The 17,896-nt window shown below is 39.5% G+C and overlaps 1 protein-coding gene across 2 annotated transcripts in view; it reads left to right on the top strand.

Annotated features, from left to right (window-relative positions):
- Positions 1-17,896, top strand: part of ZNF385D (zinc finger protein 385D) — a gene marked incomplete at both ends in the record, with an annotated part of 986,415 nt that overhangs the window by 952,621 nt on the left and 15,898 nt on the right. For both annotated transcript variants that reach the window (XM_080715614.1, XM_080715615.1), the window contains one exon: positions 12,234-12,467. In XM_080715614.1, coding sequence (XP_080571740.1) covers positions 12,234-12,467 — 234 coding nt within the window. The remainder of the gene's footprint in view (positions 1-12,233; positions 12,468-17,896) is intronic.

Here is a 17,896-nt window from a genome sequence, read left to right on the forward strand (position 1 = left end):
ATTAACTCACCCCGGATCAATTTACCTTCAGAGAGGACAGTGAACTGTGCTTTACACGAGGCCTCTGTGAGCAAGACAGAAAATAAATTCCCTCAGAAACACACATTGAGACTCTAACTTAGAGAGCTAAGTCCCTATTCTTACAAAAGAAACCCTGGCCTAACTGCTAAATGGAAGGTTAATTGAGCTCCATAGCTATTTTTCTCTATGGTAAAGATCCTTCCTCCTTCGTCACACAGATCTCAATAATGCATCTCAATTAAAATGTTGATGGTTTGCTAGTTTCAGGATTCCAGTTGACAATAACAGGACCCCCCATATGCACATACACACATACACCACACACACACACACAGAGCCATTGTCTAGACAGAGGATGCCTGCATGAACAAGTTCAAGTTAGAAAGATCCTTTTCAAGGTCAAGGGCATTTCAAAACTCTAGGATATGAAGATGTAAAGGAGAGCTCAGCTTGGTGGGTCAATGACTGGATCCTGCTTAATTCCCCAGCAGGGGTCTGGATCTCCATACCTCAGCCCTTGATATCCCGGGCCTCTACTCTCACTCCTGCTTGCCCTCATTCTCATCTGCTTCTGCTTCTCATTAGCTCCACCAGTGGCTGACCTACCCCACTGCGCCCCTCTCTGACCGGCTCGCGACCATCATGTCTTTGTTAGGGCTTCCGTAAAATCAGAGAAAATTAGATTTTCTCATCTGCTTACCTTAAAATTTGAGTGTCAGGAATAACGTTCACTTTCGGTAAATTATCCTAAGAAAGTTCGATTGTTCACAGGCTCGTTTATAATAATACTGCTTCATTTTCAAGGTAGTTTATAACATTGTCCTAATAAATCACATGATCATTCTAGAAAATGGTCAATCCCTATAAAACTAGCTGCTTCCTCCCCTCAAGAGGGAAATCCAGAACTTTAAGCACTAAAAACTATAGGCTCTCTCGCAAATATTTTTGAATCAAATTTATTTATGCTCTGATTTGTATGTGATACACATGGCATAACATCAATTCAACAGGTAACCATTTATCTCTGTGTGTGAATCTATTCTTCACACTTGACCATAAGGAGAAATTGACTCTACTCTTGATATAACTGCCCCAAATAGAACATAAATGGGCAGCTTTGAAAAGCATCTCAAAAGTTCTAGTTTGAATTTTTAATTTTTTGGTAAGTTTTTAAAATCTACAATTTCTAGTATTTATATAAATGCCTTGGGGAAGGTAGTCCAAATGATGACACGGTAGAAAGAACTGTTCCCTTGATTCTTTAGAACATTAAGATTTCATATAAGTCACTATGAAGAAGAACTTATCCCCCAAATCAAAAGTACAGAGGACCACGTGTGTGTGTGTGCACAGGTGCAGATATGTATGTATATACATACAGTGTGTGTATGTATATATTTGAGCAGTACAGGAATTGAACCCAGAAGAATTATACCTCTGAGCTATGCCTCTAGCCCTATTTTATTTTTCACTTTTAAACAATGTCTTGCCAATATAGGCATGTTGGCCTTGAACCCATGATCCTCCTGCCTCAGTCTCCCCAGTACTTGGATTCAGGCATGTGCTACTACACCCGGCATACAGGATCACTCTTTGCTTGGTACTTCCAAGTTTTTTTTTTTTTTAACCATTAGAAATGTGAAAAAATCTGAGTGTGAAGTATAATTCATTTTTCTAATATTTTCTAGTATCCCCCGCATTCATTTTCATCAATGAAGTGAATGATTTGGTGCCTCCACTCCTGTCTTATTAGAGTACAGTTACTTTTTGGTATATAAAATCTATTACATTATTTTTTTTTTGGAACCCCTGTGTCCAACACAGGGAAGGATTCAATTGAACACACTGCAGAAAATCCAGGGCCAGGACAAAAGTGCAAACGTGAACTCTTGGCTATACCTCCACATACTTACCAGGTTTCACCGACAGCTCCACAGCCCAGGGATTGCCCTTATGACATAGCTTTCTTCTTGTAACCTGGATCCGCAATGAGCAGCAAAACAGACCTGCAGGACCAGGACAGAAGCTGTGTCCAGAGCTATGGGTGGTGACTGGACACACCCAAATCAGACAGCCCTGGCTGGAGGGATGTGCGGGCTGTCCTCTTCAGCCTTGGTGTGGAAACTTGGGATTTCCAGGCAGTTTTCAGCACAGGCCACAAATGACACCACCCTAGCAGAGTAGGTTTCTCATTGCTGCTGTTATTGACTTTATCTGTTAAGATACTATATGTTGCCAGGCGTGGTGGCGCAAGCTTTTAATCCTCGCGCTTGGGAGGCAGAGACAGGAGGATCGCGCAGGTTCAAAGCCAGCCGCGCTGGCTTAAGAGACCCTGTTTCCATATAAAAAAAATATAAAATAGGTCTGGGAGTGTAGCCCACAGGTAGAAGGGTTTCCAGGAACCCCAGTACCACCAAAAATATATTATATGTTGATATTTGGGGTGTCATTACCAAAGTTATACAAAAGCAACCGAACCATTCTTTCTCTGGTTTCCAAAGATTTCCAGCTATAATTTTCTCCAACCTCTCAATATGTGCATGTATGTGCGTGCACACACACACAGCCACACCTGCATAAACACAGATGCACCTGTGCAGTCATTAATGCATGTGTGCATACACATACACACACTTGGGGGGCCATTTCTCCCTTTCTATCATTTCATTGTTTGCTCAGTTGGTCACCAAACTCCACAAAAAGCTTTTCATAGAACCAAAAAATACAGTTAGGCATGGTGGTGCCAGTTTACAATCTCAACACTTGGGAGGCTGAGATAGGAAGATCACAGGTTCGCAGCCACCCTCAGTAACTTAGAGGCCCCCCACAACCTACTGACACTCTGTTTAAAAATAAAATAGGGCTGGGGTTATACCTCAGAGATAGAATGCCCCTGGGTTCAACACCCAGCACTCCAAAAAAGTATGTTCTTAGCACTCTGAACTTCATTATGATGTAAGACGATGATGCACCAATAGAAGTATAATTTTTGAAAGAAATTACTGTAAAAAACTCAAACATAAGAAAATAAAGGGGCTTTATTTCAGTGGCCTGTTGTATGTAGAATTTCAAAAGTGCAACATAAGCCTAATGCCAGGCCCATTCATTCCCAGGTCTAAGTATGTGTTCCCATGTTCAATAAATGCTCACTAAATTAAATAAAATCAATAGGAATGAAGCCTCCTGTAATAATTCCCAATGACTTGTGATATTTTTATACTCTGGTATGTCAGCATATTTAAGAGGAAGCAGCTGTTGGACTCACTTGCTCACGACTCTGAGTGATACTTGAATTCACACAGGGAAAAGAAAAATAAATCGGATGTAATTCTGAGTGTTTAGTTTATGGAAACCATAATGAACATCTTTGGGTTGGGGTCTTAACATTAATCTCTCTTGCCTGGGAGGAAACTGAAATAACTTAGATATGGTTTTCCCACTGGATTATGAAGTCTATAAAAACATATATAGACACACACATACACGCAGAGATACATACATATGTGTGTTTATTCATATGTATATATATATATATATATATATATATTTTTTTTTTTTAACCCAGACCATGTAACTTGGCTGGTCTATTTTATTATCCAGAATTCAAGTTGCAAATATTTCTGGAACCCTTTCTTAGGCTTTAAAGATTTTTTCAAATAAGTCTTTTACAGTGTTTTTATACAAGATGAGGGTCACAAATGGGCCACTCCGAATACTGACACGTTGCCTTTTATTCCCAACTAAGGCCCCATTTCACAAAGTATTAGCAATCTGTTTTGGTGCCAAAGCCAAATAGTGACAGTTGCAATAGTGATTATTTGCTTCAGGGCACTGGCAGAAAACACAGCAGAGAAATACAAGTCTAGGCCTCCAGACCTTCCTCTTTCCATTGAATCTCACCCACTTTTATTCCCAATTCTCTGTCACATACATTTTTTCTAGAATCATTAGTTGAACATGCAAAGAAATCTGAATCAGCCTTTGGGAAACACTGAGAAAAAACAATCATTACCCTACTTTCTCATCTTTTTTTGGGGGGAAAAAAAAGAGGTGCACCGAAGAAGACTGAATTTTTGTCTCACCATTCTGCCCAAGAGGTTATTTGAGAAGAGGAGCTTTGCCTTTTCTCGTCTTTCTAAATGGGGCTGAGCAATTTATACTTTAGCATAAATAGATGATTGGAGACCCTGTGATTGGCTCCAGCTCTGGCCACGTCTACAATTGCTTTTGGAGTCAAATATTTCCGATGTCACCTTTCAGCGTGCAAAATAAATCATGACTCATTAGCGTTATTTTACAGGCAAGACCTAAATTTGAGCAAGATAAAAATCAATAAGTAGTGAGTGCGGCTGAGCCAGGCTGATTTCACAGCGTGTTCCCTGCTAGCAGCCCTGGCGTTGGGCACGACCCCACATTTCCCCATACTTCAAATTCTTCCTGTAGACGGAGAGTAAAATGATGTGTGACTTTTGAATTTTTATGAGGAGGGAATCAGTTAATAACTTGTAAATGCTTTAAAAGTGCTTTCTCAATGATTTCTTCATTCATTCATCCAGTCATTGGTTTCTTTCACTAAATATGTGAGTGCCTAATTCATTAGTGAAAAGAACTAGTTCATTAGTGAAAAAAACAAGGATGTAGTAATGAACAAAACAGATTAAGGAATACTTTCATAGTTATTATTTCGAGTCGTTATGGGATGTCTCATAAACCATGTTGCTGCTAAGTACATGATCTATGATTTTTGGCCCGCTCATCCCCATGGCTTAGCATAGAACTTAGCACAGAATAACTGCTTAGTAGATGCTGATGGAATGGAGTTTGAGTACATGAGTCAGTTGGGGGAGGATAACAAGCTCTCGGTTTTAAAACCGGACAATGACACCTCCATCCCAGCTTCTAGAGTAGAGCACAGCATGACCTTGAACATCTTTTTTTTATTTATTTTATTGGTGCACTGTATTCATACATCATAGTGGAATATAAACTTTTGTAGACATACATGCACACATCGCCCAGTAAGCCCCCACCCGATCCCCACCCCATTACCTCCCCATCCCTCCTTCCCATGCTTGGCTTAGTGGTTGACATCTAGTATTATAGCAAATTATCCAAAATTAAAAATGATAATCTCACATAACAGTTTCATTTGTCTGATACCAATCTTTTGATGACTTAAAGATAACATTTCAATATTTCTTTTTGCTTTCTTTCTTACCAGAGAATTTTTTTTTCTATTTTTTAGGTGAAACTATCATATATTTATATATTTATTTTTCAGAAAAAAATCTATCCTAATATGGAATATGGATTCTAGATACCCAGAACGATCTTGAAAAAGAACAAAGCCAGAAGATATATATTTTCTGATTTCAAACCATATAAAGCTACAAAAATTGAAACAGTGTAGTACTGTTCTAAAGGCAGATATATAAACCATTGGAGTTAAATACAAGCCTAGAGCTAAATTCTTCCCTATATTGTCAAGTTATTTTTGACAAGGTTTCCACGAACATTTGGTGGTGGAAATAATAATCTTTTAACTAAATATTGTTGAAAAATAATAATTACATGGAAAAGAATAAAATTGGACCCTTACCTAATCCCATATACAAGTATTAACTCAAAATAGATAAAAGATCTAAATATAAATCTTAAGACTATAAACTTTTAGGAGAAAATCTGGGTATAAAACCTCACAACATTGAAATTGGCAGTGATTTCTTGGATATGATTTCAATGGCACAGGCAACAGAAGAGTATACAAACTCCCTAAAAAAAAAAATATTGTATATCCAAAGACAATGTAAACAGAGTCAAAAGTTACTAATAGAATGGGATAAAATATTTCCAAATGCTATATCTGAAGGTATATTAATATTCCAACTAGAAATCTTAAAAATTAACAATAAAGGCAAACAATACTATTTAGAGATAGGTAAAAGACTAACATAAATAATGAATCTCCACAGATAACCAATCTTAGTTGTCTGTTGGATGGAAAATCTTGTTTCTCTGGTTCTGGAGTGTGTTACCTATTTCTTCTTTGTAGTTAATCTCTTTGAGTATTTTCTCTAGTGCTGGTTTTGAAGACATAAATTCCTTCAGTTTCTGTTTGTCATTGAAGCTTCTTATTTTTCCATCTAATTTGATAGAAAGTTTTGCTGGGTAGGAAATTTTTGGCTGGAAGTTGATTTCTTTCAGAATTGGGAATATGTTACTCCAAGCCCTTCTGGCTCTCATGACTTGGTTTGGGAAGTCTAGAGTGATTCTAATTGGTTTGCCTCTGAATGTCACTTGGCCCTTTGTTTTTGTTGCCTTTAAGATTCTCTGCTTGGCTTCCACATTGGTCATTTTGACAATTATGTGGCGTGGGGATCCTCTTCTCCGATCCTGTCTAAAGGGAGTTCTATAAGTTTCCTGGACCTGTGTATCAACCTCTTGCTCTATGTTTGGAAAATTTTCTGCTATTACTTCCTTGAAGAGATTGTTGATCCTTTTGGTATCACTTTCTTTTCCCTCCTCTATTCCAATTATTCTTAGGTTAGCTCTCTTAAAATGGGCCCATATTTCTTTAATATCAGATTCCTGCTGTCGGATATTTTTTTTCTAGATTAGAAACTATGCATTCATTTTTGGAATGATCATCTTCTAAGAGCGAGATTTTCTTCTCCATGTGGTCTAATCAGTTGTTTGTGCTTTGAATTGAGGCCTTTACTTCATTAATTGCATCCTTTATCTCTTTTTGGCTCTCTCTGAGTTCTTTTCGAAGCACCTCTATTATTTCTACAGTTATTTTCCTGATTTGATCTTCTAGAAATCTCTAATTTTCTGTTTTATTGGGTTTTGATGTTGGGTTGTGGGCATTCATTGCTCCAGTGTTATTCCTCTTTCCCATGATTTTGGAAGTTTGTGCCTTCTCTGGGTTCTTCCCTTGGGTCACTATGACTTCACTTAAGGTGCTCTGGATCTCGAGTCTGTAGTATCTCAGACCCCACTACTCCTTTATTGGGTTGTATCACAGAGTCTCCGACCCAGTGAGTCCATAGAGGCTGCTTTAAACTATGGGGGGTGCCAGGTTGCACGTTCTCCTATAGCGTGATATCTCTGCCACCGCCACTCCCCCACTGGGTCAAGTCCCAGGAAGTACAGTACTGGGATTTCTCCTCTGGGGCCCGCAATTTGACTCACTGTTCTTGAGTACGCAGATGCAGCTGTACTGGACTCGGTGAATTCGCTGCTGCTGCCGTCGGTGGGAATATGGCGCTGCTGCTACGCCCTCGGCCGTGAGGCTGGCTTATTTCTTCTTGATTTTGAATTCCACTCTGAGTCCCTGCAGCGTGTGCTGAGCTCAGCCACTGGGAGCTTTAGATGTTCCCTGTGCTGAAAGATCCCACCTGGCTGTTCTGCAGCCGCTCACCTCGACTTGCTGTAGCCGTCCGGTGAATTCGCCACTGCCGTCGGCAGTATGGCACTGCTGCCATGTACTCGGGCATGAGGCCGGTGTATCTCCTCTGTGGCTCTGAGCTCTGTTCTCAGACCGCTTTCTCTCTGGAGTCTGGTGATTTTTTTGTTTCTCTGGTGATGGTGTTTTCTGGCTATGAAAGGCGCTGATTTTGTTGTAATGGAGATTGGTTGTTAGCGAGGCTCTTAAGCCCCGCTTTTCTCGGTCGCCATCTTCCCGGAAGTTCTTGTCTCGACCTTGAACATCTTATAGAAATTTCCTATCTAAAAATCAAGAAAGCTTTATAATGAAACCACTAAGTTACCTTCTGACTATGAGTGTAGAAAATAACTGGAATGATATTATATTTGTTGAATGGTTCTACTTTAAGGCTTTTTAAAATTAATTTTAGGATAGTTTTAGACTTATAAAAAGATGCAAGAATATAACAAGTTGTTCCCATATACTTTATACCTATTTTTCCTTACTGTTAATATCTCATATTACTGTGGTACATTTTTCACAACTAATGAACCAATATTGATTAATTATTATAATATAAAGCCCATATTTTATTCACATTTCCTTTTTTTTTTTTTTGCAGTAGTGGGGATAAAATCCAGGGACATTCTACCTCCAACCTACACTCCCAGTCCTATTTTTATTCTTTATTTTGAAACAGAGTCTCAGTGAGTTGCAAAGGGCTTCACTAAGTAGCTGAAGCTGTCCACAAACTGTGATCCTCCTGTCTCAGCGTCCTGAATGCTGGGATTACAAGCATGTAGCACCACACCCTGCTTATTCACATTTCTTAAGTTTTTGCAAAATATCACTTTTGGCCTCAAAAATTCCACATTACATTTAGGAATCCTGTCTTACTTAGGTGCCTTACATTGTGACTCAGACTTCCCATGTCATGATGACCTTGATAGTTTTGAAGAGCCCTGGTCAGGAATTTAGTAGAGTTCCCTTAAATTTAGTCTTGTTTTATACTTTTCTTGTGGCAATACAAGGATTTGGAGAAGGAAGACCAGAGAGGTAATTCTAATCACATTATCTGTCGTTCATCTGATCATCCACTTAGGATATTATTTTAATGAATGGATACAAATTACATATTAATCATTTGATGTACCATGTTAAGGAAAATCTATTTGCTGTATGTAACATTGTATATATTGTATAGGGTAGTTGAATATCTTTGAATAAACCATAATATTAAAATATATTTACCTTAATTTCTTTTTGAAAAATGGTCCCTTTGGCACGGATAAAGTTAAATGAAAAAATAGTGTCTTGTTATAAATTAATAGCAATCCTACTTTTATGGAATCAAGAGCTATATGTTAAATTTAGGAAAAGCATAACTTTGCATTTCTTTCAAATTAACTGCAGGCCTATAAAATAATATATGTGTTACTCAACTGTGTGGTCATAAGTATACCATAGAATGTAGAAATTTAAGCATTTTGTTAATGATTCTCCTAAGCTCCTATGGAGAAAGGAACTTGCCTGAGGAAATGTTAATACTTCACTAAGCCCTAGGCATAGAGAATCTGGTTCTCTAATCTTATGGTACCTTTGGTATAAAAGTGTATTATCCTCCTGGGTCAGAAGAGACTCCAAGGTGGCTGTCACAGAGATTAGGGGATCCATAGTTTTGTTTATTCTGTACTTTGGCTAACAAATTCACTGTAAATAAGAAAGTGAGCTCAGGATTAATATAGTCTATGGTATGTGACATTTTTAGCCTAATATGGAAAATAAGCATGTCAATCCAGAGAAAGAAAGTGATTTGAAGTAGTCATTACTAGGGCACTCTTTATCACGGTTGGTTTCAGTGCAGTGAGCACTCTGGCTTCTGTGTGTGGCCACACTGAGTTTAAACATATCTGTATTTCTGGTTGTTCCTCTCCACAGAGCTGACTCTAAGGACATCTTAGTGGTGCCATCCTACTGCTGCTTACCATCTTTTTTTATTTTCTTATATTTTGAAACAAGATCTCACTCAATTGTTGAGGGTGCTGCTATGATGTTGAGGTTGGCTGTGAACCTGCAATCCTCCTGTCTCAGCCTCCCAAGTCCTGGCAATTTAGGTGTGGACAAATGGCTATAGTAGTGGATCGCAGTCATGACTGACATCGTCTGTCACAGCATTTTCTCCCCCAAGCTCTGATTTCCTCATTCCATGAACTATGTCGTCCTGACTCACTATACCCTACTTGTCTGAGCTTGGAAAGTTTCCTTAACTCCTGGGTTTTCCTGATTTCCATATCTTTGTGTGAAAGCCAAATGAAATTAGTTTGTGAGTATATAAAGTTAAGCATATAAAACACTTAGCAAATTGGCCACTGTTCATTTCTTCACGGTCACATATACATGTGCTTTTAAACAGAAGAGTAAGGAACACTGGTGGGACCATCTGACTGTCTTATAGTTGTGTTTATGCCATGTCTAAATTCTCAAAAGATATGTTTATGCTGTGTACTCTTGGTAAGTATATGTGATTTTAGTGATTATGGTAAACCAAACAGATGTTACTCAAAAAATAAAAAAATAGAACTAGTAATCTCCCATTTTTAAAAAAAAATTCCAGATGTGATGGGGCACATGCCTGTAATCCCAGAACTTGGGAGGCTGAGACAGGAGGATCACAGGTTCACTGTTAGCCTTAGCAATTTACCCAGGCCCTCAGCAACTTTATGAGACTCTGTTTCAATGTAAAAATAAATACATAAAATAGGGCTAGAGGTTTAACTCAGAGGTAGAATGCCCCTGGGTTCAATGCCCAATGCCACTAAAAAAAATAAAGAAGAAAGAGATAATGTTCAAACTGTTACCTGACCTTTTAATTATGATACTTTAACAGTCGTGTAAAAACTAGTCAGAAAATGAAACTATCAATGTTCTCAATGTGTGAGAATGAATGTGTTCTAATGGTAAAATTCAGTTTTTAGAGTAACTTTACTTTTCTTTATGGGACACCGATTGCATTATTTTTATTATTATAAATTTATTATATTTATAAATATTTACTTATAAAATTTTATATTTATAGAATTATTGTATTTATTAAATATTATATTATTTTTAAAAAACATGGTTGGCAAATATTTTCCATTCCAACAAAAGAGTCATAATGTTCTTAGCTTCCAAATAAGTGCTTAAAAGTGTGTGAAGTGTCAGGCAAAGGAAACAAGATCCAGATGAATACTATTACAGAGTGGCCCTTAACGAGAGCCCATTTTTCTTCTTACTGACTAATGTTCCTGAAGCCATATTTAGGAAAGTAGCAATAAGCGATAAACAATCTCAGGGCATATTCCCACCTCTGAACCTGGATCAAAGAGAATATCCAAATTAAAAGACATCCACTACTATAGCCATTTGTCCACACCTAAATTCCCAGGACTTGGGAGGCTGAGACAGGAGGATTGCAGGTTGACCGCCAACCTCAACATCTTAGCAGCACCCTCAACAATTGAGTGAGATCTTGTTTCAAAATATAAGAAAATAAAAAAGCTGGGGGTATAGCTCAGAGATAGAACCCCAGTAACACACACAAAAATATAAGTATTTATACAGACAACACACAATTATAGACAGACCTCTGCCTCTTGTACACACACTGTCCCAAAGTTTATCATGAACTTTTTAGTGTTATTAAAGAGTGACCGCAGCAGCACATGGGTTGTCATATGGAAGGACAGTCCCAAGATCTGAGAGGGACAGTCTGGGAGCATTGAAGATAAGATTTTAAAGAACCAAATTAGAGGCAAGAATATAAGGATAGAACCGATTTGCAAATCTTATTTGTGTATGTGCATTATTGCTACCATCATGGTGATTGGCATGTTTGGGGAGAGAGCTGTGTATGTCCAAGTGAAGTTAGGACAAGATAGTTGTGCTTTGAAGGTTGATCTCTCCAGATTTAGAATCAGACTTCAGAGCCAAAGAGGTGGTTGGGTTACAGTGAATCAACACTTTCATGGCCAGCAAGCTCTTGAAGGAGGTGACTAATGCGTGGGGTGGCTTGTCTGTGAATTCCTTGTGAATAGTCTCTTTATATTTGAGTACTTGTGCCATGGACATCCTGCACACAGCCTCATACAGAGCATGTACTTAATAAACAGGCAGGGATAGAATCTCTCTCATTTTAGTATTGATTTCTGTACCAGGTGTTGAATAAGAACTCCTTGGAAATAGAGCAATGGTGTTCTGAATTGCTGATCCAGATGAATCGATTATGACCTCAGGGTTCCATATTTATTTTTCCTAAGCATTTATCAAAAAAGCTGCATGTGTTTTTAATTAAAGAAAGGAACATAGAAGAAAATAGAAAGACAAGTAGGAAGAAAAATCATTTTAAAAGCATATATCCTTTACTTGAATGTTTAAAAGCCATTTGTGTAAAAAAAAAATGCATGTATGCACGGTACAGTATATTCCAAATATTTTACTCAGGTAATTTGGTTAAAAGAAATATGTGGCATGTTTCTTTTAACCTCATGAAAATTTTTAAAATTGTATTTGTATATTTTGAAGACTCATCTGAGTGTTTTATTTCAGAATGTGAAATTAAATGTGGTTCTTTCTCAATTTCCTCACAAGATGACTGAAGCCAGGTTGCAAGCAGCAAACACTGGCTGCCCTCATTGTTATTAGCAGGATGTGATACTAGTGACACTTTTCCAAATAGAGAAAGATAATACTGCCGTCTGCCCCCTTCCCCTCCCTCCATTACCCTCTTCTGCTATTTTTAATGCAGACAGTACCGCAGGGACACCAGCAATATCCACGACGACAAGTGTGGAAATCCGCAAAAGCAGTGTTATGACAACTGAGATCACCTCCAAGGTGGAAAATAGCCCCACGGCAGCCACTGGCAATAGCTCGTGTCCTTCCACGGAGACGGAGGAAGAGAAGGCGAAGAGGCTCCTTTACTGCTCCCTCTGCAAGGTTGCCGTCAACTCCGCCTCGCAGCTGGAGGCCCACAACAGTGGTGAGAGGCAGCGATTTCTTTTCTGTCTCAACAGCTCCGCAATTATCTTCCTCTGAATAGATTAGATCCATTTTGCAGCAGGGGACAATGGGGCGGGCAGAAAACTGGCAGTTTTTGCATGGAATTCATTAGCCATTAAAAATAAAAACGACAAGTGAGATGTCATTGGGGTAGGGGCGAGAGGGTTAGCAGGGCTTGCGGGCAGCGGTGTGTATGCGTGCGTGTGTGCATGTGTGTGTGCTTTATTAAATGTTAGGAGATAAAGTGAAAGATAATTCTAAAATGTTTTGCATTTACGCAATTGCCAGATTGCTGATGCACTTATGTATATTTTCTTCTAGAGGGAGTTTTCAAATATTGTACCCATGGTATTCTTGAAAATATGGTTGACAACTTCATGTACTTTGTGTATTTGTTTTTTTGTGTGTGTATGTGTGGAACTGGGGATTGAACCCAGGAACATTCTACTTCTGACCAACATCTACAGCCTTATGTTGTTTTACTTTTGAAACAGGGGTTATCACTAAGTTGCTGAGAGCCTCACTGTGTTGGACCTGCAATCCTCCTCTTTTAGCCTCCCAAGTACTGGGATTACAGGCATGCACCACCACAACCAGCTTCCCAGGTCCTTTTGGTTGAAGCCCCTCTCAGGATGATTTTATATGGCAAATAATTCCATTTAGGCTACATCTGAATTACCTAGATAATACAACATAAGACAATACTTATAATGTATAGCCACCTGGCCATGATTTCTTTGTGTAATATATTTTTTCTCTTACCACAACTAAAACATATCATTCTTAGCCATGCTTGGTGGCACAAACTCATAATCCCAGCACTTGAGAGGCTGAGACAGGAAGATCACAAGTACTTGGCCAGCCGTGGCAACATAGTGAGATCCTCTTTCAAAATAAAAGGATAAAATAGGTTTGGGGGTATACGACAGAGGTAGAATGCCCCTGGCTTCATTCAATTCTCAGTACCACAAGAAGTATAAATGAAAATAAAAGCAAAGCACATTATTCTCTTCATTTGATTGAGGCTCAGAGAAGAAAGAACATGTGTCCAACTGACAGAACTATGATTCAAACCGAATCTTCTCTTACTTAAACAATAAATATTTAGGCAGAAAGGAAAATTACTATTACTGTGATACTGAGAAGCTAAAACAAAATGCTAGCTTCTGGTTCTATCGAACTGTGTGTGTGTGTGTGTGTGTGTGTGTGTGTGTGTGTGTGTGTGTGTGTATAACATATATAAATGTGTGTATTTATATATATATATATATATATATATATATATATGTCTCTTTTTTGTATATATGCTTGGACATGTGTATACACATACACAGGCACAAATATCAGCTTTTTTCTAAAATCTGAGCTGCTTGCCAAGATCAACTTTTCTCTAAAGGGCTGCGTTCCTTGCCAGGATGCTGTCAACAACTATAATAGAAGTAGAATCATTTGTGAATCATGCCCTGAGTTCATGCTGCAGCTGTAAGCTGAGTCACTGACCGATCACTGCGCTGCACTGGTCATATTCAAGTATTGACTCTGAGACTCTAAAGAGTAGTTGTGGGTGGAGAACAATTGCTTCAGCACATACCTCGCTCCTGCACACATTAGCTGCAGCCAGGGAGAGTCCAGGAGCTAAGAGCACAGCAGAGAATCTGGCCCCCATCAGAACCTACTCTACACAGATCTGCCACGTGTTCCTGCATGCAAATACGTTTGTTTTTTCTTAGATGCTGGATATATTTGAGAGTGTACAACATGTCAAACAGGCCATGCATTTCCCAAGAATTATTGATCTTTCCACGTAGTGGCAGAGAAACATCTTTTTTTTCCCCTTGGGGGTGGGTGTCAATTTTAGCAGGATAAACATACCTTTTGAGATTGCCGTTCATTCAGTTTCAGATTCCTTCTTGAATTCTTATCAAAAGCATCTGAGTGAGAATCAAAGGAGCCGGGTGCAGTGGTACATGCCTGTAATCCTAGTTCTTGGGAGGCTGGGATGGGAAGATCACAGGTTTGAGGACTGTCTCGAGGATTTAGCAAGACCTTCTGCAATTTAGTGAGACCCTGTTTCAAAATAAAAGAAAAATAGTAATAAAAAGGGGAGAAAGAAAACTCACATGTAAAATGCCCCTGAGTGAAACTCCTAGTAGCAAAAAAACTTAAAAAAAAAAAAAAAAAGAGCAGAGCGAAGCATGGAGGTGCACTTTTATAATCCTAGCATTTGGAAGGCTGAGACAGGAGATTCCAGGTTCACTGACAGCCTTAGAGAGGCCCTTTGCAACTCAATAAGACCCTGTTTCAAAATAAAGAATAAAAATAGGGCTGAGGGTGGAGCTGGGAGGTAGAATGCTCCCGGGTTCCATCCCCACCAGCCCCCTCAAAAAAAAAAAAAAAAGGCTTATTTGATTACATCACATCAGGTCTATATTTTTTTAGACTCCAATTCTATGACCATTATTTCTGATTTTTAGTGTATGTTAAAATTTTCTATGAATTTTTAGAGTATATTCATCCCAGCAATACAACTAGGGAATCTGATGACATACCCATGGTCTCAGAAGCTATAGATTTGGGAAAAAGTAAAATAAAATACCTTCACGGCTTTGCAGGCATAGCTTAGAATGACTGTGACAATCTCATAGGACAGCTTAAGGAGGTGAATGTAGCTGTCAGCCCTTACCTGAGTCCCTTTATAGACTGAGGACTAAAGCCACCCTCCTACTTCTTGGGATTCCTCATCCCTGTATTTCCTTTTCTTTTTCTTTTTTCCTTTTTAACTATTTTTATTGCTGTGTTGTAGTCATACATCTTAACAGGATACAAGATGGTGGAGGCACACATGCACACATCACCCAATTAGCCCTTCCCCAATTCCCACCCCCCTCCCTTCCCCTCCCTCCTTCTCATGTTTGGCTTAGTGATTGACTTTGATATGTTTGTTAATGTACCTCATAAACATTAGAGAATCAGAACTTTATCTCTGTTTTGTAAGTAGTCAGCCCAGAGCCCCTGGGCCAATGCTCCTCGCAGACCTCGCCCCAAATTTGAATGAGGGAGCTGTCAGCCTAGAGATGGCCAGCGAAGAAGAAAAGACACTTAAGTGATTCTTTGGCCATCTTTGTCCACCGTAGTTGGTCGCAAACTCTGTTTTCTGTAACTGTAGCCGTGGTGAGAGGCCCACGATGTCAGGAACGTCCCCCAGATGTAGATGTGTGGGAAGGTGATCCTGTCTGTGCCCTGCCTTCCCCTGGATCTTTCCCTTCAGATCTGTTGCAGGAAATCTGTGGGCTGAGCATAAAGAAGGGAGACTCTTCAATGTGTCTCTTCTTCTGCCAGGAATAGGAGCCGTCCTTGTAGGATTCACATAGGGTTACTGTGGTATGTTTAACTTTGGATTCCTGCAAAAGAAGATAGTGGGACAAGGATTCAGAGGGCACATAGTTAGGGGGGAGGTAATGGACACAGGCTAAGAAAGAATAAAGAGAAGGGGGCAATAGCCAATGGAAGACGCACCAATAGCCAGCTGCTGGCTTGCGAGGCTGGAGCTACCAGCGCAGACTGCGAACTCCACAGCTTGTCCTCTGCTTCCCTGTTTTTAGTGGTTTTGTTTTTTCTAATACTCAGGAATGTACTCAAGGGTAATCTAACCCTAAGATACACCCCCAGCCTTCTTTTGTAATTTTTTTTTTGAAACAAGTTCTTACGAGGATGCTGAGAATCTCACTAAGTTGCTGAGGTTGGCTTCAAACCTACGATCCTCCTGTCTCAGCCTCCCAAGTACTAGGATCACAGGCATGCACACCATACCTGGCCTGCTTCCATGTTATATTGTGTGTTGTTTTTGTTGTTGTTGTTGTTGTTGTTGTTGTTGTTGTTACTAGAGTCTGAACCAAGAAATATTCTATCTCCAAGCTATATCCTAGCCCATTTATTTATTTATTTATTTATTTATTTATTTATTTATTTATTTTTATTGCAGAACTGGAAATGGAACCCAGGAGCATTCTACCTCCGAGCTCTATTTTTTTTATTCTTTATTTTGAAACAGGGTCTTAACTGAGTTGCAGAGGTCCTCACTAAGTAGCTAGCTGAAGCTGTCCACGAACAGTGATTCTCCCGTCTCAGCCTCTCCAGTGCTGGGATTACAAATGTGTGTCACCCCGCCCAGCTTCTCTCTTTCTTTCTTTACAGTTTGGGTCTCGCTAGACTGCTGAAAATCTCACTAAGTTGCAGACTGTCCTCAGACCTGAGATCCTCCTTTCTAAGCCTCCCAAGTACTGAGATTGTAGGTGTGCACCAGCAGCCAGCACGCCCAGCCTGCTTCGCTCTTTCAAACACGAAACATTTCAATTGGCAAGAGACACAGAAACAAATACACTCTAATGTCATCTCTTCATCTTTATAATCATTGTGCTGACATTATTTACATATAATACACTGTTTATAATTTTTTAAAAAGATGTGGCGCCATGTGATGGGAGTTAAATGCCAGCTCTGTGACCTTCCTGAGTTCAGTCTTTAGAAATGCTAGGAATTTACAAATTAAACACTTGTTAAAGTGAATTTGTGGTGAGTCTAGGGCTGACGCAATGCCTATAGCGGGATAATTAAGAACAATGTGCTAATTTTTTTGTGTGTGTGTGTGGGTCTGGGGAAGGAAGCCAGGGGCATTCTACCTCCAAGCTACACCCCCTACCCTAATTTTTATTTTTTATTTTGAAACCAGGTCTCACTGAGTTGCAGAGGACCTCACTAAGTAGCTGAGAGTGTCCGCAAACCGCGATCCTCCAGGTCTCAGCCTCCCGAATGCTGGGATTACAAGCATGCGCCGCGGAGCCTGGCTACAATGTGCTAATTTAATATACCCTAACTCTCAATAGTAGCTGCATCTGTTGTTTAAAGTACAGACTAAGAGCCTGACATAGTGGTACATGCTTGTAATCCCAGTACTCGAGAGGCTGAGACAGGAGGATCGTGCAGATTTGAAGCCAGCCTCGGCAGCTTAGTGAGGTTCTCAGCAACTTAGACCCTGTTTCCAATTAAAATATAAAAGAGTCTAGGAGTATAGCCCAGAAGTAGAAAGCCCCTGGGCGCCATCCTCAGTACCACAAAAATAAATAAAATACAGACTAAGAGACAGATGAGGTGGCCCAGGCCTGTAATTCCAGTACTTGGGAGGCTGAGACAGAAGAATCACGGATTTTATAACAGGCTCAGCAATTAGTGAGACTCTCCTCAATCTAGTAAGACCTTGTTTCAAACTTAAAAATAAAATAGGGCTGGAAGAGTAGCTTGGAGGTAGGATTGCTCCTGGGTCAGTTTCATCCATCTCCTCTCCCCCTAGTCCCCCCCCCAGAAAAAAAGTGCATACTAATGATAATTTTTAGAGAGCAATCCTTCCTGGAC

The sequence above is a fragment of the Muscardinus avellanarius genome, assembly GCF_963383645.1.
Source record: "Muscardinus avellanarius genome assembly, chromosome: 18".
NCBI classification, from domain to species: Eukaryota; Metazoa; Chordata; class Mammalia; order Rodentia; family Gliridae; genus Muscardinus; species Muscardinus avellanarius.